This window comes from Lissotriton vulgaris, chromosome 2_1, assembly GCF_964263255.1.
Source record: "Lissotriton vulgaris chromosome 2_1, aLisVul1.2, whole genome shotgun sequence".
NCBI lineage: Eukaryota > Metazoa > Chordata > Amphibia > Caudata > Salamandridae > Lissotriton > Lissotriton vulgaris.
In genome coordinates this window covers 1,283,448,559-1,283,476,028 of record NC_141687.1, presented here as the reverse complement: position 1 = coordinate 1,283,476,028, position 27,470 = coordinate 1,283,448,559, and the positions used below count along the sequence as shown (strand labels likewise).

At 44.7% G+C, this 27,470-nt stretch overlaps 1 protein-coding gene across 5 annotated transcripts in view; it reads left to right on the top strand.

Annotated features, from left to right (window-relative positions):
* The window catches only part of CEP164 (centrosomal protein 164), a 459,099-nt gene that overhangs the window by 160,748 nt on the left and 270,881 nt on the right, over window positions 1-27,470 (top strand). For 3 of the 5 annotated variants that reach the window (XM_086957030.1, XM_086957027.1, XM_086957026.1), the window contains one exon: window positions 853-963. The exons of the other annotated variants lie outside the window; for them this stretch is intronic. In XM_086957030.1, coding sequence (XP_086813156.1) covers window positions 853-963 — 111 coding nt within the window. The remainder of the gene's footprint in view (window positions 1-852; window positions 964-27,470) is intronic. 5 annotated transcript variants of the gene reach the window in all.

Here is a 27,470-nt window from a genome sequence, read left to right as displayed (position 1 = left end):
TCTAGTAATAGCTTGTTTTCCATATTTTGGTGAGGATTTGAAAATTACCATTAGGTATTTACTTTTCAGATTCTTTACTCTGCACCCCAGATCCCAGTCTAGTTGTTAGTGGAAGCTTGTCAAGTCATATCAGAATTGGCCAGTTTGAGTATTTCACCTCAAAGGGAAGAAGTCCTGTACAATTCACTAAGGAGCATTGATTGTTTATCTCCACAATTAACAAATAACTTATGCAAGGGCATGGAACTAGGGACACTCAACACTTTGACCCTTTTGCCACAAATCTGAAGGCCATTGGGATGTGAGCAGATGTGACGGACTCTAATTTTTACCTTTTTGCTTTTAACCACAAGCGTGGAAATGCCCACTAACCAACTCACACTGGAAGCCGCAGCTGAGAAACCGCACTCTTCTTTTGTGATAATTCATCACAATACTACAAGGTTTTATAATGTTTCTTTGGATGTCCTTTAGTCACTAATGACCATAGGCATAACTTAAAAACCTACCAATTGCAGATTTATTTACAGGGATTTAAAACATCATTATATTCGAAATAGTGCAGATACATTTAAATATGCTTTATAAGCGTAGTTGCTAAGTGTTCTGAAAAATTCACCTGTCTCTTGCTACCAGATTTGGGGAAATGTTCAAAAGATGATCAAATTATCAAAAAACATCTGAGCACGCTGTTTTATGCATTAAGTAGTTGCATACATTTGATTGCTAAGCTAAGGTTTTAGCATGTGTCTCGTAGTACATTGTATAAGTTATAATATTCACTCAAGGCTGACCTGTAATAAAAGGCTGGATGTAAACACAGTGGCTGTTATGTTGCCCTCCCTCCCTTAGGAGACAGAGGAACTGGAGGGGGTGGCTCCTGGCACTCACGAGGACGAGGGTACAGAATCCGAGCTCCACCAACTCAGGGATTCAGAGGAAGATGCAGAGAGTTTGCGAGAGGTGACTCAGCTGTGCTTCCGGTGGCATCTCTGGCCAGTGCCAAGATGTATCCTAAGCCATGTGTGGTTAAAGATTAAATTGAGTGCTGTGTGATAGGAGGCAGCGTTAGTGTATGGTGTTTACTGCCCCTTCCTGTAAGGGCATGTGTTTATATAATATGCTTGGTTTGCCATTAGCTTTGTAACCATCCCTGGGTGTGATGTTAGTCTTTGTGTGAGTGCATTCTTAAAAAAAAAAATATCTAGCTCTGTTTTTTTGTGCAGAAAAATGAAAGTAGGATTTACACAGTGCATGCATCCTAGAAGTTTTTAATAACTTCAAACATAGTTGTCTTTTTCTCTGTCACCGAGTGTGGTGTCTTTTTTTGTATCCTAAGGAGTTCTAAGTTTGTCTTCATTCTCCCTCTAATCTCTATACATTTGTTATTCACCCTCTGAACAAAGAAATGAGCTGTGCTAATTGTTATGTAGTGATGAGCGTACAGTTCCATCTGTGTTTAGTACAGGTTAACATGAAATTTAAGTGTTTTGAAGATCAGTTAAGATACAGTGACTGGCTTTGTTTGCGGGTGATGGAGTTCAATGAAAGAAGACAGTTATGGTTTCTGAAGTCTCTGAATGTTGGTCTGTTGCCAGCAGGACGATGATTCCAGAGTTTTGCAGCAGATGTTTGACCTGACAAAGTGTGGCATGGCTCATAGCTACTCAAGTCTTAAAGTGTGTATGGCATAGTAACATGATAAGCTCAGACTCCTAGAGCCACAACATTAATAGAAAGTGGACACAAATGTATACAAACATGGGGATGGCTACAAATAGTTTGCCGGTGAGAAAGAGGAAAGCCAGAGGAAATGTCATCCAGTAACTTGTTGCCTATACTTAGACATGCCACTAAATTCTGCTGGAACCAGATGTTCTCCAATATTGGATTTTTTAAAATAAATTCACTTGCTTGAATCATTCCCCGTCGTCCGGTTGGGAATCCCTGGTACATGAAAATAGCAGAACACAGTGTAAATCATACAATATATAATATAAATGGGCATAGACCTGAAACAACATATGCTTAGTAGCACATCCACCTCATTTGAAATACCCAAACTTCAGCCAGCGAGGTGGAAGCTTAAGATCTTCTACTCTCCCTAGAGGACACCATAGCTCAGATGTCTGTCGCACATCATGCTTGACGGAGTCACCTGTCAGAGCACTGTTCTCACCTTTTAATTAACCTTAAATTGTTTGCATTTTGGTCTGCTCTGGAATTGAACCAGCGCTACTGTACTGTGAGTTATTTTAGGGAAGATTGTTACAATTTCTGGGCCAGAGATATCCTTTGGCCTTATAACCAACTTTCACCAACTGTCACCATGGCCGACCAAGAGAAGAGATCTTTTTAAAACCTGTTTATCTTGTGGCAGCAAAAACATTTAAATTTAAACTGATGACCCACACTCTCAGTGTATTTATTGTCTTCATCCTATACATAAGTCAGCAGAATGTAAGATTTGTACGTCTTTCTCAACTAAGACTCTTAAGGACAAGGATAGGAGGCTGGCATTATTTCTTATGAGTAAAGAGTATTTTTTGCCTTTCAAAGGAGATGCCCCCTCTTCAGGGAAAGATTCTGTGAGAAGTGCCCCCCAAACGCTTCCATGAAGGCAGTGCACAAGAGGAGACTTGTTCAGCATACTGAGCATGACTTATTTCGTACAGCACTTGCTGACAAACCAAGGTCTAAGCACTACAGAGATTCACATTTAGTGAAAAAAAATCTTCAAAGGAACTCGCTTGAGACTGTTGATACCTCTAGTTCCATCGTAGTCCTCGTCGACAAAGATAACATAGACAATGACACCGTAGATCATTCTGTCAACCTCCACACTGTCTACATTGAGCATTCTATCGACGACCATTCCATCAAGGACGATGACCATACCGTCAACAATGATGACCATACCATTGAGTATGAAGTCACTGTTGATGGCATCACCGTTGAGAACCACACAGCCAATAAACGACTTGGGAGGAAATGCTTTCTTCCTCAAGAGCGACCAATTTACCTCCAGTGCAATTAATCCAGTCAAATCAAGAAGAGGGTAGCGATTATGCCTCGCTGACCTCTTACAGCCCAACATAAATTGATGTGTTAGATGTCCCAGATTTAGCAGAGTAAGCAGTGGATGATGAGGAGTCCTACAATGAATATGTGTATCAACAGGAGTACAAGTCTGGGAATACTCTCCAATTGATTTAAGACAGAAACCACCTAAATATTATAGAGAACTGGATATGATCCAAGTGCCAGTGGCAGGGGTGTGGAATTTCTATAGCCCGACGCCCAGGACGTATTGTTTGGGGTCAAGGACAACAAGTTTTCCTGTTTATTTTGTCCTTGTGGCTAGTAGGTCCAACCCCCTACAGCACTAACCCTTTGGCTGCCAGTTTACAGTACCAGATTATGGATCAGGGAAGGGCATTGTCTGCATTTAAGGAAATATTTGTGTCCATATGTTATCGCTGTTCGAGCTTGTATTAATGGCTCATTAATACAAACCCTTTTTTATTGGGTGAGAGCTCTAAGGAAATGTTAAAAGCTCTACTGACAGTGGTTTCAGTTAAAAATTAGTACGCTTTTTTTCAAATTTTAACAATATGAGGCTACATACAATGCTCCCAGAATGTTCTCTAATTGGATGCAGATATCTGCAGAACCTTGAAAGCACGATTGATGATCCTTTGCTTTCAAAATACAATTTCCACAAAAAAAATGCAACTAGGAAAAAAATGTTTTGTTAAGCAAATTGTAGGAAACATTTCTTTTAAGTATCATTTAGTAATATGTGTTGATGCGTGTTAGTAGTTCCAAAAATATAATGGAAATCAGTGCAACCAGTTTCAAAACTATAATGGGAAACATGGAAATAAGCGAGCATTGGCAAACCCAATAGTACTGATCTTGATGGTCAGCCTTTTGATTTTGTCAATGAGTGTCTTGTTTTGAAATGTTTTTTGTAAACATTTGTGGGTGCTGACAGCTTCTCACCATTCTAACAAACATTGGGAAAAAGCAATAATATTTTTTTGTCTCAAAGCACACATTGCCACAGGTGTCCTTGTGAAAAGCCAGTCGATTCATAGATAGAAATAGAATTTTAATAAGAAAAAAGGTCTTGGTTAACTCCAGACTTACTTACGGTCCCAATTCTTAAAGAAAGTAACAAAATTGCACCCATGGTATGTGTCCTTGAATTAGTGCAGAAGTATATCAGGAAATAGTACTCCTAGAAAATATATGTCTAAACTACTTTTTAGCATCAGCAAATATGCAGGTGTAGATTTGCTCATGCAAAAAGCTATTTAGCATTTTCAAGTACACTTTCCCTCATACCCCTTTGTTCCCAAACCTGGAAGAAGTTTTCTTTCTGACATTGTCAGGAGTAAATGTCCAAATTTTCTCAGTATGGGAAGGGATTAGAGAAGAGCTGGCGACACGCCTAAAATGTGCAATTTAGTAGGTTTGCACAGACTCCAAAGTGCATTCCAACCCTGTAACTATTGCGTAACGGCCCCTTCAGCCCCAGTATGTAGATCTGCGGAAAGATGGCAAAATAAGGAAATTGCTAGAAATCAAACCCTGCTATAGTATGAGCCCTGACATAATCAGAAAGGCTGATATCAGAGCTTTTATATAATGAGATCGCTGCTACAGTTTATCACTGCACTCCATGTCACCAAAGCTCTTAGTGGATTTTTTGTACAGGACAAGTAGATTTATGAAGCAACCTGTCCCACAAAATTCCACACCCATGCAGTGGGCTTTTTTATCAACATTGCAACAAGTGATGGATACTTTAAATGAGTTATTACCGGAACAACCGACTACTAATAATAACATTGGGTTACCTGCTACACCCCTTCTTCTGCCTCCTGAACCTGCTTATTTACTAATTTCACCTCCCAGGCAGTGTTCACCGCTCCCTCCTCCTCCAACGCCTAGGGGATCTGTTCATGGAGAAGATATGGATAATATTTACTGAAATAGTTCTTTGTACTCTGATGGAAAAAGGAGAGCTAAACCAGACTATGATGGAAGTGATAATGGGTGAGAATTAATTGCCCCAAGTGGAAATGGTAGGCCAATTCCACTTGACACTGCAGATGACCTTTCTAAATTACATTCATCAATTGAAAGAAAGACCAACAATTTCAACCTACCAATGACCTCTGAGGATCAACCAGGCTTTTTTATGTCTTTAACACCTTGGCTGATAGTGGTTTTCCCCTCCTGTGCTGGAAAGTAAGATTTATCATTGTTCATGACAAGGTCAGCTCGTCATAAGCACAGCTCCACTGTGCCTCATGACGAGCTGAGCTCGTCATGAGCAGGGAAAGGGTTAAAGAGCAGCCTCTGAAATACGTTAAGTCCATACCCATTCTTGGTTATGTCTGGGTGGAAGATCTGAAATTAATGAGGGCACCTGCTACTGTTCCAGCTGTGATACCTCATTTGGAGAAGAAAAACAATGCCCTGGATCTGCTCCAGCTTGCCTCTCTGGTCATACTGACTGGATAAAGTAATTGTTTAATCAGCTCAGTGAAGAACCAAGATTCTGATAACACTATCATCTAGTCCGCCTGCCATGGATAACAAAGATATTGACCATCTGGGCTGGAGAATTTCCTCTATGGCAGCAACTTCAATTAAGACAACCACTGCCCTGGCGATTCTAGGTCATTATGGTGGCTAGATGCGACATGATAGTGCGCCATTACTCGAACTTATTTCTCCTTCCATTAGGATAGCTTTTCCCATTTCCCTCTTAACTTCAGAAATAACATCTTCTTTCATTTTTTTAAAGATATTTCTATTTGTAATAAATTCTCAAATAACCAGCAATAAACATACATAATATGACCGCTTTTATGCGCATGGTCTACATTATAAGATACAATTCCCACTATAATTCCCTCTGTTCCGGATGCATGAGTTATCTGCAAATGTCCATCAGCAATGTGCATTGACTCTTGTTTTAAAATCAAGGGTGGCTGTAGAAATCGTCTTCAAGCCCCCACCACCCATTCTGCCACATTCATCTTTCAGTTCCCTCCCATCATCCCGATATTCTCTCAACGTTTTATACATTTATAGATTTCTTTTTCCGTCTCCCTACAAAAATCCATTCTTTTTTCCCACTAACCACGTGTCGGGGAGTCCATGAACCCCACCTTCGCACTATATCGGGTTTTGCCACCATGCAGCCCATATTTATCAGTAGTTCTTGATATCTTTTGCGATCTGTTTGGTCCCACAACCTCCGTATTACCAGATTTGGCGTCCGTTCCAATGGCACCCCTGTTTCCACTTCCAATGATGTGGCTATTGCCTCCCAGTACATTTGGATGTGGGGACTGCTCCAAAGTCTGTGCCAGAAGGTGCCCACTGAACCGCATCCCCTAAGGCAGACTGCAAAATCTGTTCATCCCGTCCTATGTAACAAAGAGCGCGATAGTATACTCCATGGAGGATTTTTATCTGGATCAAACTGAAACTGTCTTTTATTGCTACCTTTGTGGGAAATTGCTGCGTCTGCCACCAATCTTCTTCCTCCAGGCCCCCCAGGTCCCGCTCCCATTTACCTTACAGGATCAGTAGGCCAGGCTGGGTATTCCTTATTAATTTACTGTTTGTCAGTGAAATCAGTTAGTCCAAGAGCCTATTCTCCATGGGTGAGTCCTCCTGCGCTTCCTCCTCTAGTGGTATACAGCTTTTTAGGGCTTGACACAACCTTGCATAATTCAGCCACTGTGTTTCAGACATTTAGTACTCTTTCTGTAGGTGAGAGAAGGGGACCACCCCATTTGTGTCCCATACATCTGCCAAGGTAGATGAATCAATGGCATCACTGCCTATAAATCCCTTGCAGCGCTGTTACCAGCCCAAGTCTGGAGCCCTCTCATAATGGTGTTTTGGCAGTCAATCCATGTCTCCACCCCATTTCCTTAGTCTGATATTTCTACGTCCCGACCACCGTCTCTGTCGCTGGGCACGTTGTAGGTGATAGTGTGACTACCTATAGTGCTTCTAGATAGCCTGTCCCTCCAATTTCTGCCCTGTTGCATCTGAATGCCGGGTCTTCCCAGTCTACGTATGCCCAGTCATTTACCGCACTCATTGCACCGCCTCATAGTATTTTTGTATGTTAAGGAGGGCAATACCCCTCTCGTATTTTGACCTTTGGGGTACCCTCTAGGCTATCTATGGTTGTCCTCCCGACCATAGCAATGTTCGGACCAATGAGTCTAGCCTGTTAAAGAATCTCTCCTGAAACTTGTAAGGGGCTATTGCTGACTTTTTTAGCATTCCCCAGCAATGAGATTGGCAGCGATTGCCAATACTTCAGTTCTTGTTCTAGTCTCCTAAATTGGGGTTCAAGGTTGGCTTCATAGAATAAGTCTGAAATGTGGGTCATCCCGATCCCCAGGTATCTGAATTGGACTGTCTCAACCCTAGGGAAGTTGTGCCCTCCCACGCCCCCCAACGAGAACAAAAATGACTTGTCCCAAGTGATGGCGAAACCTGAGTGCTGCTCAAATATGCAGAGTAGCTTTCCCAATTTGGCCAGGAATTGGCTGGTATTAGTCAAATATAAAAGAAAATAATCTGCATACAGGAAGTTAATTTCGTCTTCACCCCCATCACTGGGCCAACCCCACATCTGTGCATCCAAGTGTATTCACTCCTCCAGGGCCTCTCTAGCCAGCACGTATAGCATAGGTGAAAGTGGGCAACCTTGCCTAGTACCTCTGCATATGTTGAGTTCCCTCAACATATGGGCATTTAACCTTAGGTCTATCATATTGCAGGCTAACCACTTAAGAAATTTGGGACCAAATCCCATTATGGTCAATAGCATGAAGAGGTAGGTCCATTCAACAGAATCAAATGCCTTGTTGGCATCCAAGGAAATTATCATTTTCCCTATCAGTGAGCATTAGGCAACCACCAGGTTACTATGCAATCTTCTAAGTTTAAAATGGTTGATCGGCCCAGTATAAACCCATTTTGATCTGGGTGTACTAGCTCCGGCATGACTCCTTTTTTTGTATTTGCTAATAGCGTTGCCAGTATTTTCACGTCAGCGCTCAACAGTGATATGGGCCTATAGGAATCATGCCTGTCTGCAGGCTTGCCTTCCTTTGGAATCAGTAGAACAGCTGCAGCGCTCATATCGTCCGGTAGCTTTCCATCCTGAAAAGCCTTAATATATGCCTCATGAAGTTTCTTAAACTACTCAATCTGAATCCGTTCGGTTCCGGGGCCTTACCAGATTACATTTGGCTCATCACTGTGGCTACCTCTTCGGCCGTAATGTCCTGTTCTAGAACTTCCATCTTATCCAGTCCTAACAATCTTGTGGGGAATTCATTTACGAAGTCTATCACCTTCCGCTGAGAGGACTACAAATAGTAGGCATAAAAGGACTCTAGATACCTGACAAACTCTTCTGCAATCCTGTCACTACATCTTCCAGGGTGAATAGCCTGGCCTGTCTCTCCTTTCTGTCCCCTAGTTCTTTTGTGATGATAGATAGTCCTGTGATGATATAAGGCCTAATCATATCCCTATCTGCTTCCCACCCCACCAACGGGCTCCCCACTGAGGTCGCGTTTTCCCTGAAGTAATACTTACTCGCCCTATCCTGCATGAAGCCTGTTAATTTCATTCTGGTTGTGTCCCCTTCCATCTTTGCACAGATCCTATCAAGCGTTGGCTCTATCACCAGGTTCAAATCCCCACCCAACAACACTATAACCAATCCAGCCTCCGACAGTATATTGCTCACTTTCCTTAACGTGGGCTTCTAAAGGCCCAGAGGGGCATATATATATTAACTAGTAGGATATATTTCTTCGTATTCACACTGTTTGGCAATGTAGCACCCACATGTATCTGCTCAGGTGTGTTTCGCGTGGAATGGGAGGGATTTCCTTTTCAATATCATTACACCGCTAGAGCCTGATGTATACTGCGCATATCCCATCAGTCTGTATCTTCCTTGCCCCATTCTGCGATGTTGCTTGTCCATGAGGTGTGTCTCTTGCAGGTATGCAATATCTGGTTTGGGTCTATTAAGGGACCTCTGCACTAGACTCTGTTTAACTTTAACCTCCAGATCATTCACATTCCATGATATTAACGTCAATGAGTGTGAGTGGGTCATGGAGGAAACAGATGACCCTCCCACTGTGTAGCGTTACTACCTCTAATGGGTAGCTGGAACCGTTCCATTTGGTCACTGGCGTATTTTCTGTCGTAAACTCCCCTTAAACTAACCCCCACCCTACTTCACTGTGCAGTGATTTAGAAAGTAACCATCCCCCAAGTCACAGTATATATGAATCCCAAACCTAAACATTGTAACCAACTTATGCAATCTTTGTTGGGGCTTGGCTGTCTGTCCTTGTGCATTGCAATTCTCCCCACAATGTCCCTCACTGTATAGTCCACTTTGTGAGAACCATGTACCAGTTATGCTCCTGGCTCCTCTTGTCTGAAGCCTTGTTCTCTCTTACCAGACCCTGACCTCCATCCTGATGTGCATCAATCTAGTTGGTCCTTCGTCATGGGTCTTGCCACCGGCATCTGGTCGGTGTCCGTTTCGTGCTTTGGTTTCCATTTGTTCCGATCCGCTTCCACCTACTTCAGGGGTGAGGGTCCTTCACCTGTTTGTGATGAGAACACCCATGTAATGCTGCAGCTCCCTGACAGTTTGTTCCGATGCTACCTTCATTTGAGCCTTCGTAGGGGAAGTGGCATTGTTCTTCACTCATTTGATGCTTCTTTGCCTCCTTGGTGCGGGTCTCCATCCTTTATCCCCATCACCCCCCAGCAGCGGCCTGACCACATCCCCCGGTGCTCAAGCCAGGACCAAGCATCCTTCGCAATTGTGAAGAAGTGGGCCTTCCCCTCATAGTCCACCCTCGGCTTGGCCGTATACCGGACTGAGTATGGGAGTCCTTTTTATCTCTGCACCCTGTTGACGGGCACAAATGTTCTTTGATATCTCTGGACCAGAGTCGTATAGTCTGGATATAGATGTACTTCATGGCCATCTATAGAGCAGGGGCCATGCTTTCTTGCAGCCTGGAGTATAACGTCCCTATCCCTGAAGTTCATGTATCCCCCAGTTTTAAGCCATGAGGGGCCCCTGGCCGCGGCGGGTATGATGTAACTGGGTGCCTGCTCCACAGAAAAGAACCGGGAGGGCATAACTTTGAGTTTTCTGGTGCCCCAACAATTCGCACATTGTGGCACCTGGACCTTTCTTCTACATCTTCTAGACTATTAGCTATCTGTGTTATCTCCTTAGCTATTTCTGCACACTTCCTGGTAAGTTCTTGCACTCGTGGCACAGTGGTGCCTAGTTGATCCTCTGATTCTTTCACCTGGGGTGGTAAGAGAACCACCAGATACCACCACACACCCCAGGACGCGCCCCTCCCCAAGCCCACCCACTTCTCTCTTAGACATCCTTCCTACCCCCAAGTCTTGGGCCTATTGAACTGAAAGCCCCCTCGTGGCAGATCTCACAATGACGCAGGCACCAGCAGTGATCTTGTCTCCTGTCTCTCAGGCACCTGCCCTCCTCTGGCCTCAGTTGATGCGGGGGTGTTGAATGTACACACCCTGCCTTGTAAGCCTCAATCTCCATATCGGTCTGCACACCGGGCCTCTCCCTACTTTAATAGGGGCCCAGCACCCCGGTGCCAGGAAAAAAACTCACCACGCCTGCAGCGGGTTCCGGTCCACGATCCAGTCTAGTTACCATGGTTTAGGCTGGTTCAGTTCTCCTGCTGCCTCTTGTGCGGCCACCACTTCCTCCCCTCACGGTGTCGGCAACACTGCAATGGTGGGTGAGAATATAATGCCTACTTGCGGCCGCCGTCTGGCACACCGATCTACATCCCCTCTCAGGTGGGAAGAGGCGGGGGCATCAGTAGCTGCAGGGGTTGCTTGCTCAGGCTCTACTTCCCCACGTGCAGCCTTCGCAGGAGCCTAAAGGTGGGCGTGACAGCCTGCCTCCGTTGCAAATCAGAGGTGCTGCCATTTTAAGGAGAGGTGCTCCTCTGTACTCCAGGAGTTCATTCTGCATTGGGACACCTCCGGGGCCTCAGAGTGTTACACAGAGTATTATCTTGCCTCACTGGATTATGCATGGAGCATTTACGGGGCTGATAGGGTATGGGGGTCGTCTAGGATTACCACAGGATCATGTATGCCCCAGCTGGAACTCCGCGAAGGCTCAACTACCCCCCTCCCCCCCCTCTTTCATTACTAATACAACAATGGATGCTTCGAATACAGGTTTTCGCCTGTTAGCAAAGGGAACAGTACTAAGGAGACATGGCTGAATAACATTCTTAGCCTTCTATAATGATGTCTAGTCCAAAATCTTAGACTTGCCTTTTGATGGGCTTACTCTTTTTGGTAAACCTCCTAATGAAGCTTTGCAAGGCCTTAAGACTTCCACTAACACAGCAAATGAGTTAGGACTGTCGCAGTGTTGCAGATTTGGGACTCCTACTTTTTGTGACTCACAAAGATCACAAAACTACAAGGCAGAATTCAATCAGTAGGGAGGTCATGGACAACCTTATTATTCTTTGATGGCTAAGTTTTGTCACAGCTGGAAGTTGCCTTGGTAAGGTCAACTGTCACAGGTGCAGAGCCTGTAGCTCCTCTTGTGCCATACATGACTGCTAGTGAGGTGTAAGTGGTGCACTTACCTACACTAAGTGTTTTCCTACTTTACCTTGCTAGTGAGTTGTAGGCAGGGTGTGCTAATCCCTTTAATCTACAACTACTAAGTTCAGTAGAACTAAATATGCTAAGCTTTTGTTTATATGTACCTAAGGTACTTGATGTGATCTTTCAATTTCATAAAAAGATTGCAAGGGTAAAAACAGCAAGCTCAAATCGGCACAGCCTTAACCCTCTTGCTCTTTCTCTTGGGTTGTGGTTGGTCTATTGTTCCAAGATCCACCACAGGTTCAGGAAGGCACTTCTTAGCCGGAGTCCTTGTCACTGCAAGGACATGTGCTGAAATCCCTAGCATTTCTGCATGAGTCCTGTACTGCGCTTCTGACCAAACTGAGCGTTCCAGATCATTGCCTAACAGACAGTCTACTGGGAGGTCTGCACTCACAACAACTTTCTTTAGCCCATTTACCCCTCCCCAGGAGAAGTTCACAACAGCCACACTATGTCTAGTAGTGGTGTTGCTTGCATTGGTTACTAGGTAATTTTCACCTAGTACAATCTGTCCATGGTCCACAAAGTCAGGTGTCACCATACCTAAGGTACTTGATGTGATCTTTCAATTTGATAAAAAGATTGCATTGGTAAAAACAACAGCAAGCTCAAATCCGCAACGCTGCACACCAATGTGAGAAGTTGGCCTGATATGTGATGTTTCAAATTCTGGAACCACCTTGTATCAGTCCAAACAATCCCTTATGGTGTCTAGTTGTAAGTCAACCTTATAGACAAGCTATCCTAGTGGTAGCATGGACTAAGCAGCCTTAAAGGCTAAACTCAAGAGGTCGTGTTAAGCGAGCTGTTTTACCAATCACAATACTGTAATACCAAATGAAAGGACACCACACAAGTATATATTATAAAAATATATGTATTTATTACTAGAATAATCCCCAGTACTCTTTATGAGCAAAGGGGCACAAGCGTTTAAACAAAAGCACAGTATAACATATGAAAGTTGCACAATTATGGATGAGGGCGGGTGGCCACTCAAACCATATATTAAGAAAGTGGTATAAGAGATTCCAATCGAACAGTGGTTAGGCCTAGGGCCTGGGGAATCGCTGGGAGCAGTCGGGACTAGCAATGCTGAAGTCGGGAAAAGCCCGCGGGATTCCGGTGCAGCGCTTAAAGCACACGCATGCACCAATGCAAAGTCAATGGTGCGTAAAAGTTATAAAGTTACTGTTTATGGAGACTTCCGCTTAACCTAGAAGGACGGAATTTAAGACACATACACTAGAGGTGTGTACCAGTGTGGGAACACCGGCGTTGTTGAGTTACCTCACCCACAGGAAGCGGTTGCATAGGGTCGAAGTTGTGTCGAGTTTCGTCACGCAGGTTGTTGGTGCTTGAAGCTGAAGATGCTGCAGGCGATGTGAAGGAGAAGTGTCCGGTATGATCCAAGGGTGGATCAGAGTTGTAGAGTACCTGAAAGCAGAGGGGACAGAGTCTGGGTCACTCAGCAGTGACCAGGGTGGAACCAGGACGGAACCAGGCAATGTCGGGCGCAATCAGGTGGTTGTCGAGGAGCTTCTCTCCGCTGCCACGTGGGCTCTAGGGCATCTGCGACATCCAGGAGCGGGTCACGAGCTGTCCCATGAAGGCTCTCGCTGTTGGCTTCAGGATTGGAGCAAACAACACTTGGCAAGAGCAGTCCATGCAGGACTGGAAGATTGCTTCTCACTCGGACCAGGAGGGTCAGAGCGGGTGCTCCTTTTCAGAGGAGCGGGTGCAAGTCTGGAGCAACCAGAATCACAAGTTAGATTTCGTAGTTCGTCGGCACAGGGGCCACAAGCCAGCGGGCAAGTGACCGGGCCAACGCGTTGAGCCAAAAGATGCAGAAGGGCCCCACGCAGCACTCAGTGAGTGTAGAGGGGTGAGCTTCGGTGCAAGAGCGGCTCAGGGCTGGGGCTTCTCAAACCCCGATGTACAGCTTCGAGGGTCACTCGTGGGCTGCACGGTCAGCGTCTCGTGGTTTCTCCAAGATGGCGGGCCCCACGCTTCCGGTCGCCTCCACGGGTCTCAGCTCTGCAGGGACTGTGGATCGGGCTGTTAGAAGGCAGGCACGCTTGGTCTTGTCGGTCTCTGTCGCTCGAGTTCCGGCGGGAACTGCAACAAAGCAAACGTTGAGGTGCTGGATGGTGCCTGTTTGCACAGGGTGGTCACTCCTTGACCACAAGGGAGATTCTTCAGTCTTCTACGTCGAGTAGGATGTCGAAGGGTCCAGACTTTCGTTTCTTATGTTTCATCAGGATAATCTGAGTGCGTTGGCACTGCTCCCATTCTTATACCAATCTAGGGAGCTGGATTACCTGCTAGGTCCCCTCCTATGGGTGGGACCCAGGAAGGGGGTGGTTACACCCCTTTCCCTTTGTCCAGGTCGCGCTGGGACTGGGGCTGGGATGCCCCAGAACAGGTTTGACCGGATTATGCAAGGGGAAGCCTTGTGCTCCCCAGGCAGTGTCTGGTTTCTTTCAAACCTCCTTGCTACAATCCACTATCTCCTGTCTGGGGTGGTGTGACACCTCCCCGCACCAGGAAAGCCTTTGTCCAGGCCTCCTCAGCTGAGTTTCGGTCAGCAGCAGGATGTCAGACTCGTGTCTGTGGCAGAAGCATCCATTTTGTGGATCTGAGGCTCTTTTAAAATCAACCGCGTTTTAGCAAAGTAGCATGTCGTCTCCCTCTAGAGGGGTGGAATGCTATCCCCGTCGACAGGACTGTCGAGGGGATAGTATTCCAAATCGTATGACACCTTACACGACATGTTTTGATAAAGCCAAACCAAAGTTGACATAACCGCGAGGATTATAATGCACTTAATAGTATATGGTATGGGATTATCCCGGAACAGCTTAGGGACTTGTTCCCGACAGCTGCAGACAGGCTCAGCTCATGCTAGAGCACCATCTCACATTAAACCACACACTCTGCCTCCAGGATTGATAAGGCCTTCCATAGGAGTGGCTCACAGGTTTATATGTGTCCAGATATAGGTTTAGATATAGGTATACTATATCTAAGCAAGGGGTGATTACACCAACTTGCCCCAGCTGAGTGATCAGCCAGTTGTGTCAATTTAAGAACCAGCCAGGGGTGGCAAAAGCTATGCTGCAGCCCCTGGTAGGCCTTGGTGGCACCATAGCCCTGAGCACCTATAGTGCATGGTACAGGGGCTGACAAGGAGTCCAGTTCCAATTGGGTTATTTACCTATAGTACATGTATATGAATTTAGAGAGAGAACAGCATGCTGGGGGTCTGATTAGCAGGCCCACAGCCTCATTAAGTCGAAAACCAGTGAAGCAAAAAGCAAAAATTGGGGTGACCATAGGATAGCAGACCCTACTCTCCTACAATCCCCAATGTGAGACAATTAGGCTAACCCTTCCTTCTCTGTTACCGTGCTTGAGAATACATTTTTGTCTCTCACAACGCTCTTCTGTTTGATATATACTGACCAGGGGGACTAAGAGTGTCCTTTTTCCATCCCTCTCTCTCAAATTGTTATCGATTTCCATATGGACAAAACAAAGGGAATATGCACACCAAACCAGGTATTTGTATCATTTGGGCAGCCATGAAAAGGTCAAGCCCGTCTGAATGGGATAGCTCGTTGGATCTTAGCCTGTATTGCTTACTATCATGCCAAAGCCAAGCGTCCTCTCGTGGAAAGAGTGAGGGTACATTCCACCACGGGCATGTTTTTGACTGCAGCACTTTATGCTGGGGTGCCTTTGAAAGACATCTGCCATGCAGCCACCTGGAAGCAGGCATACGTTCACGAAGCATTACTGCCTAGACGTAGATGCAGAAGCTGATGCAGCAGTGGGACAGCAGTCCTGAGAAACCTGTTTCATTAAAAGTGAGTCTGTTTCCTGCTTTGTTATATTTCATAATGTATACTGCTTGCTTTTCTGATTCAAGCATAGGAATATATAAAAGACCACATTTTGAAGAAATTAGTTACTTACCTGTAACTCAAGTTCTCCAACATTAGTATATGCTGCTACACATACTATGTTTTTCAGGCATATGGCATTTTACATTATATGCTGTATATTTTGTACTGTATATTGCTATTTTAATGTATCCGGGTTCCGAACCTGACAATGGGGAATGATTCAAGCATGTGAATATACAAAAGATACCAATGTTCGAGAACTGGAGTGGCATGTAATTAACTTATTTCTCCCTAGAGTTGATGAGTTTGCTTTAAGTTTCACATCAGATAGGTGCATGCCGATTTGTTCCAGATGTGTATGATAGTCCTTTGTGGAAGAAACAATTGTGGCAGTGAGATACTGGCGGTTCATGCTTAATATGCCTCGGAATCTGCATTAATCAGCAAGCTACAAGGAAGTGATCTAATCTTCATCAGATGTCACTGGGCATGCGTGGTACTAAGATGTCCGACTTCTTGGGAGGAAATGTGTTGCACTGTTTTCTAGAACGAGAAGGAAACCACAAACTTGGGATCATAAAACTTGATTCTTTGCTTGAAGGTTTTTTGCATTAAACCTGTGCATTTTATATTGCCTTCTCGCCTCCGAGTTCTTGAGGCATCAATTTCCAGGCTGATTTCATCCCTGCAACAATATGATCCTTGTCCTATTTCTTTGCATTTCACTCCTAGGCTCACTGGAGTACAACAGAGTACAAAGCTCATCTACAATGTACTTGTCTAACTGAAAGTGCCTATGTAGCTGCAGAGGCCATTGTTCAGTCTTGAAGTTCCTTGTTCTCGGAAGATAGGTTTGGTGAGGTTCCTGGTCTATCAGCGCAGGTCAGGCTGGTCAAGTTTAGTAAGGGGCAATGCTTTTCCTACCTTTGGGCTGCAGTGGGTCCAATTCCTCTCCCCTTTTGACTTGACGTGATGTTGACTCCAATAGCATGTGACCTAAGATCCTAATATGTCCCTTTTACCCTGTTAACTTGCTGCCTAGAAGCAATGCATGAAAGACCGAGTCTGGGGAAGGAAAGATGATTCTATGAACTCGCTCATCTCTTGTTCTCCCACTCCTGATGATATTGCCCTCACCCAAGAGGCTGACTGCGGCACTTCGGATCCAAATATTACAGAATTACTCAGCAAACCTGTACAAAAGACAACCAAGAAGGGTGATTCCTGCAGCATTGGGGATGGTGCATCTTTGCCTGATGGGGTACAAGGCACCCTAGCGTCTGAGGCTGCACTATTTGCCAATATGCAGGATGCAAGAGGAATTGGAACAGTTTCCCCAAGAATTGACTCCAGAAGGGAGCCCTAGATGAAGATACTCCTCAGAGAAAGGAAACTGCTTCTGTGGATGAACACATGGTTAATTCAGGTGGATCAGGGATAGCTGGTCCAAACCAAAACAGAACACAAGCAGACAAAGTAAGTCTTAGCTCATCGAGTAGATGCCCTGTGCACTTTCCCTTAACAACCGCTGCTTTCAGAGTCCTCTTATTTTTAGTTATTTGCTTTCCCACCTGCTGCTTGTTGACCGTCCTGTTAAAAAATCCTGCTAACACCCCAAAACATTTTGAAGTGCATTACTGAGCATCTAGGGTGTCTTTGTTGAATTAAAGGTTGACAATTAATTTGATCACTTCCACTCCCTCCAGAATTTGTTTTGAGGATGATGGTACATTTCGTAGAACAAGCATTGTCTTTCTAGGATATTACATTTTAATCTCTTGGTTATGCTATATTTCTTTTTCATGGTTCTTTGCCTATGCTGTGTGCAAATTATTGGGACCACATCCGGTAGATTTCTTGAGTTCTAAAAAAGAAACCGCAACTGTTTCTCTCAATCCTTCCCTACCTAGTTATGCTTAAGAAGGGTAGAGAGTTAGCAGTCTGACAACACCTGTCCTAAAGAATCTCACATCTGTAGGTGATACAAAGGGCCAAATGTGCTAAAGGTTGTTCGAGGCATGTGGGCTGCTGAATTCATATCTTGTGCATAGATCGCCGCCTAGTGTTGGGTCCGGATGATTGCACCTTGTTGTCCTGGAAGAGTCTTTGAAGTATGACGAGATAGGTGACTCCTCCCCTGGACTACAGTGCGCATGGACATCTTCTCCATCCTCAGATTGTTTTTTTCCGCCATTGGGTTCGGATGTTATTCCTCTACTCCAACTTCGGAACCAAAACTAAACTACTTTAAAAGGCCAAAAGGCCTTCAACTTCGACGGTATTGTTCTCGTTCGGTACTTCTTGACTCGACTAAACTTTCCATCTTCATCCGGTCGCCGACGCGGGCCGTTGGGCCTTTCGACGCCACGTGGGCCTGCTGTCGATGGAAAGGAGCCCGTTCAAAAGGTGCCCACAATGCCACTCCAAATTCACGCATACTGACAAACATACAGTATGCAACAAGTGCTTATCACCGGCGCACAACCGAGAAAATTGCCCAGCGTGTGCCCAATTCCGTTCGAAGAAGACCATCCGGATTAGTCGGGCCGCTAGGCAAGAGATGCAGCGGCCGGCACCGGAACCGGAGAACATCTTCGATGATGAACACGACCTCCCAGAAGCGGCGGACTCTGATCTAGAAATCGTCACCGTCAAGAACCAGTCGGACTCCGATGACCAGATCCCGCCGGGGCAAACAGTGAGTACACAGCCCCCAACACCGCTTATCCCGAAACCGAAGGCTCCGGTCGAAGCATCGCCTAAAGGCCTTCGCCGAGATAGACAAGCTCCTTTAGAAGCCCCGCCTTCCGGCTCGGCTCCGAAGCCCAAAACAAAGCCTTCCGATAGCCCAGGTCCAAGTAACGCTCTCCCAAGAAGGTTGTCGAACATAAGAGGGTCTTCGAACTGAAGAAGGCCGTAGAGCCAAAGGTCTTCGAACCGAAGAAGGGCGTCGAGCCAAAGGTCGTTGAGCGGAAGAAGGTGGTCAAACCAAAGAAGGTCGCCCAACCCAAAAAGGTTATCGAGTCAAAGGCTATCGAGACAAAGAAGCGCGTCGTCGATCCAAAAAGAGCACACGACCCAAAGAAGGCTGTCGATCCTAAAAAGAGTATGGATCAAAAAAAACAGGATAACACCACAAAGCCCGTCGAACCGAAAAAAGTCATTGAGTCGACAAAAAACATTCAGCCTAAGATAGCCGTCTAGCATAAAAAACGTATCGAACCAAAAGCTCCGGTCGATCCGAAACAGGTCGTCGACCCAAACAAAGTCGCCAAACCGAAAAAGACTGCTAAACCAACAAAAGACGTCGAACCAAAAAAGGTTACCGACCCCAAAGCAACAGTCGAGCCGAAAAAGACTCCACAACCAAAGGCCCTCGAGCCAAAACGTCACCAACAAGTCAGTAAGCCAAAAACATCGGCGCCAAAGCAACGGACAGTGGAGGAAGAACTCTTCCATCCTGATCCGGAATCAGAGGAACAATCTAAACTGTATATAAACCCTGAAACTGGCAAAGTTACAGTGTATTACCGGAAAAAGAGACCATTGGACACGGACACTCCTTCCCCTGTTCCTCCGAAGAAAAAGGACTTCGGGACGTCTCCCTCTAGGCCTTTTACTCCTCCTCCTTTCTATCCTAATATGCCTTTTGTGCCTTACTCCCCTACACATTCAAACTATAATGATGAGGATAACATGGGGGAAGATCCTCAGGATGATTTTAACGAACCAGAGGATCCATATGCACAGGATGACACATGGGAGGATCAGAATTATCCATATGACACACAACCCATCCCTGACAGCTCCCCATACCCTACAAAGCCGTCGCCTACCGACGACACCATTGTGTTTAACCAACTGCTAGATAGGGCAGCAAAATACCACAAGGTCGACATGCACACTGACCCAATAGAAGAAGATTTTCTATTTGACACTTTTCCTACCTCGGAGAAAAATGTCAGGACACTTCCTATGCTGAAAGGGGTACTAAAACACGTTCCAGATATATTCAATGATCCAGCCAGAGCACGTGTACTCAATCCCAGGATTGAGAAAAAATATAAGGCGGCCCCTACAGACCCTGCTTACATTAAAGGCCAGTTGCCTGTACCCTCACTGGTAGTAGCAAACGCTTGCAAAAGAGCTAATTCGCAAACAGGAGATGCTCCACCTCCTGACAAGGAGTCTAAAATATTGGAAGCCTCAGGCAAAAGAGTAGCCTCACAGGCTGCTAATTCATGGAGGTTTGCAAACACGCAGGCTCTACTAGCTCGCTTCGATAGAGCACACTACGACCAGCTTGAAGGTTTACTGCAACACCTACCAGAACCTTTCAAAGCTCAGGCTAACAACCTCCTACAGGAAGGCAAATTTATTACTAATGCTTCCATTAAATGTGCACTTGACGCAGCCGACACAACAGTCAGGTCCATTAATACTAGCGTATTACTACGCAGACACGCGTGGCTACGCATCTCTGGTTTTAAGAATGAGGTGCAATCCACCATCCTCAACCAACCAGTCAATCAAGACTTCCTGTTTGGCCCTGCAGTAGATACCATTTTAGTCAAAATGAAAAAAAGATACCGAAACTGCTAAATGTATGGGCGCACTGCAGTTTCAACAACATAGAGGTTCCTTTTGTCGCTCCTCCTACAGAAGCACCGCACAAGGCAACACTTCACAGACTTCCTCTACATATAAAAGCAACACCCAAAGTTCCTTTAATAAAGGCTCCAACAGGGGAGGTTATAGGGGCAATAATAACAAGGGCAGAGGACGTGGCGGCAATAACACCAGAGCCTCAACTGCCGCCAAACAGTGACTTCATCACACTCCCTCCAGACCAGTCCAACAATTCCTACCAGTCTGGAACGCAATTACCACAGACAGGTGGGTGAGACAAATTATCCAGTTTGGTTATTGCCTGGAACTCACTTCTACTCCACCCAACATACCACCCAAACACTGTCCTATGTCCAAAGAAGACATCACCCTGTTACAATAAGAGGTGAAATCCATGCTAGAAAAGGGGGCCATAGAGCCAGACCCTTTTCAACACAAAGGGACAGGAGTATACTCACTATACTTCCTTATTCCCAAAAAGGACGGTTCCCTCAGACCAATATTGGACCTCAGACCGCTGAACCAATACATACTCTCGGAGCACTTCCATATGATCACTCTACAACAAGTACTCCCGTTACTCCAGCAAGGTGACTTCCTAGCAACATTAGACCTCAAGGACGCATATTTTGAAATACCTATACATCCAGCTCACAGGAAATACCTTTGGTTCACAATAGAAGGTCAACATTATCAGTTCAAGGTTCTCCCCTTCGGGGTAACCACAGCTCCTAGAGTGTTCACAAAATGTTTGGCGGTAGTAGCTGCACACCTCAGAAGGCAACACATCCACGTGTTTCCATACCTGGACGATTGGCTCATAAAAGCAAACTCGTACGCGCAGTGTGCAAGCCATACGTCTCAGACACTCCAGCTGCTACACAGCCTGGGGTTTTCCATAAACTACCCAAAATCACATCTACAGCCCTCCCACATACAGCAATATCTGGGGGCTACAATAGATACCACAGTAGCAAAGGCATATCCAAATCCAGCCATGATAGCCAACATGCAGACTCTCATTCAAAGATTTCAGCCACAACACTCTTTGACAACTCTCTGCAGTGGTGGAACCCACAAAACCTTTCCGACTGTTCCAAGAGCCGGTTCCACAAGTAGTACTAACAGCGGACGCATCACTGACCGGTTGGGGAGCCCGCTTACTTCAATACACAGTCCAAGGGCTCTGGACAATCAAACAAAAGAAACTGCATATCAACCAACTAGAGTTGCTAGCAATATTTCTGGCACTAAAAGCATTCCAGAAATACTTGTACAACAAGGCTGTGTTCATCCAGACGGACAACATGACAGCCATGTACTATATCCAGAAACGAGGAGGGACACACTCTCCACAGCTGTCCCACTTAGCACAGAGCATATGGAAGTGGACAATTCCAAGAAACATTTTTCTCCTAGCAGAACACCTGCCAGGGAAAGACAATCAAGTAGCGGATCTGCTAAGCAGACACAGCCAACAGCTACACGAATGGGAGATTCACCATCAAGTTCTCCAACCATTCTTCCAGAAATGGGGGCATCCAGAGATAGATCTGTTTGCCACAAACGAAAACTCAAAATGCCAGTACTTTGCCGCCAGGTTCCCACATCCGTTGTCACAGGGCAATGCGATATGGATGAACTGGTCAGGCAGATTTGGGTACGCTTTTCCACCAGCTCCACTGATTCCGCTGGTGGCACGCAAACTACGTCAGCAGTCACTCACAATGATCCTGGTTGCTCCCACATGGGCAAGACAGCCATGTTACACAACCTTCCTAGAACTGTCAGTAGTTCCCCATCAAAGGCTGCGCCTCTCGCCCCATCTTTTAACTCGGAACCGTGGAGAAATCAGGCACCCAGATCCCACTCAGATGAACCTAGCGATCTGGCTCCTGAGGTCTTAGAGTTCGGATACCTTAACTTTCCTCCTGATTGCATGAACATTATCAAGGAGGCAAGACAGCCAACTACTAGAGCATGCTATGCAGCTAAATGGAAAAGATTTGTAATTTATTGCAACAATAACCAAATCAATCCATTAGATGCTTCCATCCAAAACATTATCTGTTACCTCTTGCATCTTCAAGGATGCAATCTAGCATACTCTTCTATAAGGCTACATCTTGCTGCTATAGCAGCATATCTCCAGAACAGGCAACACCTTTCCCTGTGTAAGGTACCACCAATCAAGGTTTTTATGGAGGGTCTTAAAAGGATAATCCCTCCAAAGCAACCACCTTCACCAGTCTGGAACTTAAATTTGGTACTTACTAGACTTATGGGACCTCCTTTCGAACCACTCCACTCATGTGAATTGCAATTTCTAACATGGAAGGTGGTATTCTTGATTGCCATTACGACCCTCAGGCGAGTGAGTGAGCTTCAGGCACTAACAATTCAGGAACCCTTCGTGCAAATAGGGTAGTACTTAGGACCAACCCTAAAGTTATGCCAAAAGTCATATCCACTTTCCATAGCAATCAATCAATAGAACTGCCAGTTTTCTTCCAAAACCCACAGTCAGTAGCTGAAAGAGCCCTACACACACTGGATGTAAGGAGAGCTCTGCTATATTATGTTGACAGGACTAAATCATTTAGGAAAACAAAACAACTGTTTGTTGCTTTTTCACCACAACATAAAGGTAATCCCATCTCAAAATCAGGAATAGCCAGATGGATAGTTAAATATATTCAAATATGCTATCAAAAAGCTAAACGCACTCTAACAGTTCCCCCAAGAGCACACACTACGCGTAAAATGGGGCCATCCATGGCTTTCCTAGGGAATATTCCCCTTGAAGACATATGTAGGGCAGCTACATGGTCTACCATACACACGTTCACTAAACACTATTGTGTAGACGTGCAATCAAAGCAGCAAGCTGCTATAGGCCAGGCTGTCCTTAAAACTCTTTTTCCGACTGCTGCAGCTGGTACAGGTGACCACCGCTAGAGGAGATACTGCTATACAGTCTATGCACAAGATATGAATTCAGCAGCCCACATGCCTCGAACGGAATATGCTACTTACCAGTATGCATCTGTTCTTGGCATGTAGGGCTGCTGACATTCATATTGCCCACCCTCCTCCCCGGTTACTGTTGCAGCTGCAGGATTCTCTTTTGCATGGCCATCTCTTACTTTACTATACTCCATCTCTGCCACAATGGCGAAAAACAATCTGAGGATGAAGAAGATGCCCATGCGCACTGTAGTCCAGGGGAGGAGTCACCTATCTCGTGATACTTCGAAGACTCTTCCAGGACAACAAGGTGCAATCATCCGGACCCAACACTAGGTGGCGATCTATGCACAAGATATGAAGGTCAGCAGCCCTACATGCCAGGAACAGATGCATACTAGTAAGTAGCATATTCCTTTGCATTTCTTAAGAGGCCGATATGCAATTTCGGCCAGCCAAGAAATGCAAAGCAGCTGATTTCTACAAGATAACATGGTAAACATGTTCAAAAACAAAAAATGCATTTTTAATGTGACTGACACATACCCCTTGGGCATACGTGCACTAACATTTTAGGGGTGACCCAGGGGGCCTTCAGGCCAGAGGCTCTCTTGCGTTTGGTTTTCCTATTTGGCCAATGGTGGGAATGCAATAACATTTCCTATTTGCGATTTCCCAAAAGCGATTCCTACTCTTTAGGATCGCTATTAGGAAATCGCTAATTTTGTACATATTATTTTGCTTTTCCTAAATAGCAATTCCTTCAGAATCGCTATTTAGGAAATGCAAAATAAGAATTACGTACATCTGGCACATAGAGCCCTGCTTCTACGATTAAAATCAGTATGCATGTCTGATAGTTGGTAGTTTACACTACCTGATAATTTATGATACAATATTCATCTTCAAATCATGTTCATTCAAATTATTGAATCCACAATTATTATTCTTTTTTGGAAGGATGGTGGATGAGACCTAATCATATTTCATCACCCATCCCATATCCATTAGTGCAAGCTCTGCCTAATTGAAACATTGTCTGTCTAACAGCAGATATGTCAAGGCATTTAACATTTTCTCTTGTCCCTTACTGTGCCATCAGGCCTGATGTCAAACTCTGTTTCAGCATCCTCAGCAACTGGTCCATATATCTAACCTAAGCAGCACTGGGATCATGTGTACCTTTCTTATACAAGGTGCCCTATGGAATGAGGAGGGTCATCTCATGCTTGGCTTCTATTTTGTTACACAGTATACAAAACAGTAATTCTTGATTAAAATATAATAGTAACCAGTCACATATTTCTGCTTTTCTTCCCTCCTCCTACAAGACAGAACTTACAAGGTTGTCTTTCCTTGTGGCCATATTGTAGCGGCTGTGCTAATGAAAGAGCATCAGAGGTTGGGCATTTTCCTCCTCCGGCCAGTAAACGCAAGACTCAAAATGTTACTCAATTGCTATGTTTTTCTATTAGTAAAACCATTTTATCAGGTCCTTGTTCGAATACAAACAAGCCTGCTTTCTCTGCCTTGAACGTGAACCACACACTCTATTGTCTTTAATGCACAAACAATGACCATGTTGTAATATAACTTACTGTATGTATCATTCGGAAATACACATGGGAGCCTTATGACCCACGTCAAGGGAGAGTTCATTCAGAAAGTAGATCTGCCTTGCTGAAACTTCAAGTGGATTTTCAAGTTGCAGGGTTTTGTTAAATTTTCCCAATTTCATCGCATCTGCTGTGCATACTACACTTGTGACAATTGTTTTCACAGATGCTGATCGGAGTCACTGTCCCATGACTAAATAGTCACACGCCCCAAATTGTGTTCCTGGTTCCCAAGCACGAATACCTTCAACTCTGTATTTTTCTACAGTCCACTGCTAATATCGGATCCCTTTACACATCTTTGAACTGGGTAAAACCCCAAGAAGCTGTATTACATGGTCACTGTGTATTTTCACAAAGCCATCAAAAAACTGGAGGGAAGTGCAACACAGCTTGCCCTTGTGTCCTTCCTAGCATGTGAACCTAAAATGATAAAATTGTGTAGGAGTACAGATACATCCCCCACTCTAATTGGACATGGAGAAAACTTCTACATGTACTGCCTTTCGTATAGAGAAGCCCCCACTCTAATTGGACACTGAGAAAACTTCTACATGTACTGCCTTTTGTATAGAGAAGATAATCCTGTACTTGACCTGATCCCCTCTTCCTCCCCCACCAAGAAACACATCTCATCCACTTTGTGAGGAAGTAGTGGTAGAGATAGTTTGGCTAACCGGCTCTCTATCTGGGCTTGTGAACGTGTTCTGAGGTAGGGGTCACGTTGCATAGCCCCTGAAAAGCCCTTCACCTCCTCAAGGGCAAGCAGAAGTTCTTAGGAAGGAACAGTGGGTATAGGATCAACACAGAAGGCCCCATCTGTGTTACACGTGGGTTTTGATGCAACTCTGCTCCTGCAGCGACTGGTCTTCTCCCCTTTATTATCCCTAAAACACACCCTAGTTCAGGAGGATGATGAGAAGGTGGTGCTATCTCCAATGAGTGATGCACATGGATTTTACAGATGCATAAGTGGCTGACTGCAGGATTTATGGACAGACTTCTGACACTGCTGGCTTAAAGGCTGTATGTCGAGATGGCCAACAGAGCAAAGGCAGTTCTAGCGCACAGTGAGTTGTCCAGAGCTATTCCATATGATAGAACATGGTAAAAGGGCTGTGTGGATCATCAGCAGTGCTTAAAGGTATAGCCTTTTTCAAAGTGCATAGGTCCTCAATGGGCTCATTCCCACGCTTGACTCCAAGCAGTGACAGCCCCTTGAAATAATTTTAAGTTTAGGGAAGAATCATTCAACTCTGACACCTGGATTGATCGCTCCCTCACCTAGTCATTCATCTGCTTGAAGGCAGCATGGTTCATCAAGATCAGCACGGTCTGTGGTCATCTGGTCCCTTCTGCCGTTCCCATATTTCAATATTCCTAAGGCAAGGTATCATATTCATCCTTCTAGGGTTAATACTTTGGGTACCATTACATTGTGTAATAATACCTCGTTTGTGTCATTTCCAAGGACTGCAAATAACAAGTCTTATGTTCTTTATAAAGAACATATTCTTACTACTGACTTGCTCTTGTTCTGGCCATAATCCTCTGGTGGTGTTGCACACAGTGGTAGACTGCTGCACAGCCTTTACAGACATGATCCCGCTCATCCTAATAGTCTACATCTGACCATTCAGTAACACACGGCATTGTTTTTGGATGTCCAAAGAATAGCTGTACTGCTGCAGCTTACCTCTCAACTCTGATTGTCCCAAAGAAGTGACACTGTGACCAAACATATCAGAATGTTAGTAAAACTAAAAGTAAGAAAACCAGAAAAATTGAATAAAATATCCAGAGCTGTAGGAGGAAAGCAGCTTTCACAGTCTGTGCTAGTACGATAAAAGGCCTGTTAGAGTATAAGTTCCTAAATGACACTTGCGCTTCTCCGGTTTGAGCCTCTTCAGTCTGTCTCTTGAATTGCTGAGTCGAATTACCATTTGAGAACATCAAGCTTCATTTTGCTGTCTCTTATCCTCCTACTAATGAATAGCAGTGGGTAATATTGCATGCTAGAAAGCAGAAATCAAGGGAAATAAACCACCTTTCCATGGGAATTCTGAGACTAGTACTCTTTTGCTCAACTTTATAAAGTTTTTAAAAAAAGAGAGCATACAAAATCCTAAATGTTCAGTATCCCATTTAAAAATCTTTCCAAAAGCCTCATTAGTGAATGTTCTTTTTCTTTCTCTTTCTTTAACTCTCTCTTTCTCTTTCTTTCTCTTTCTTTCCTCCTCATTTATATTAAAGAGGGACTTTAACTCTGACATTTGAACTTTGTTATTTATAAAACTGACAAAATGAGTCTGTCGGACATGGAGTGGGGGGATAACAATTATCAAACCTGAACATGCATGCAGTATTTTTACATACCATATATGTTATGTTGTTATGTTATGTTATGTTATGTTAACTGTTTTGTAAAGCGCAAACAGCTGCCCCAGCAACGGGGCGTCCCGGCGCTAGAACCATAACACAACCAACTGAAAACGAGAGATGGGACCTACAGGGAGGGAAAGAGATGGGTTTTGATCGATCTGCGGAAAGCTAACATATTATCCATGCATCGGAT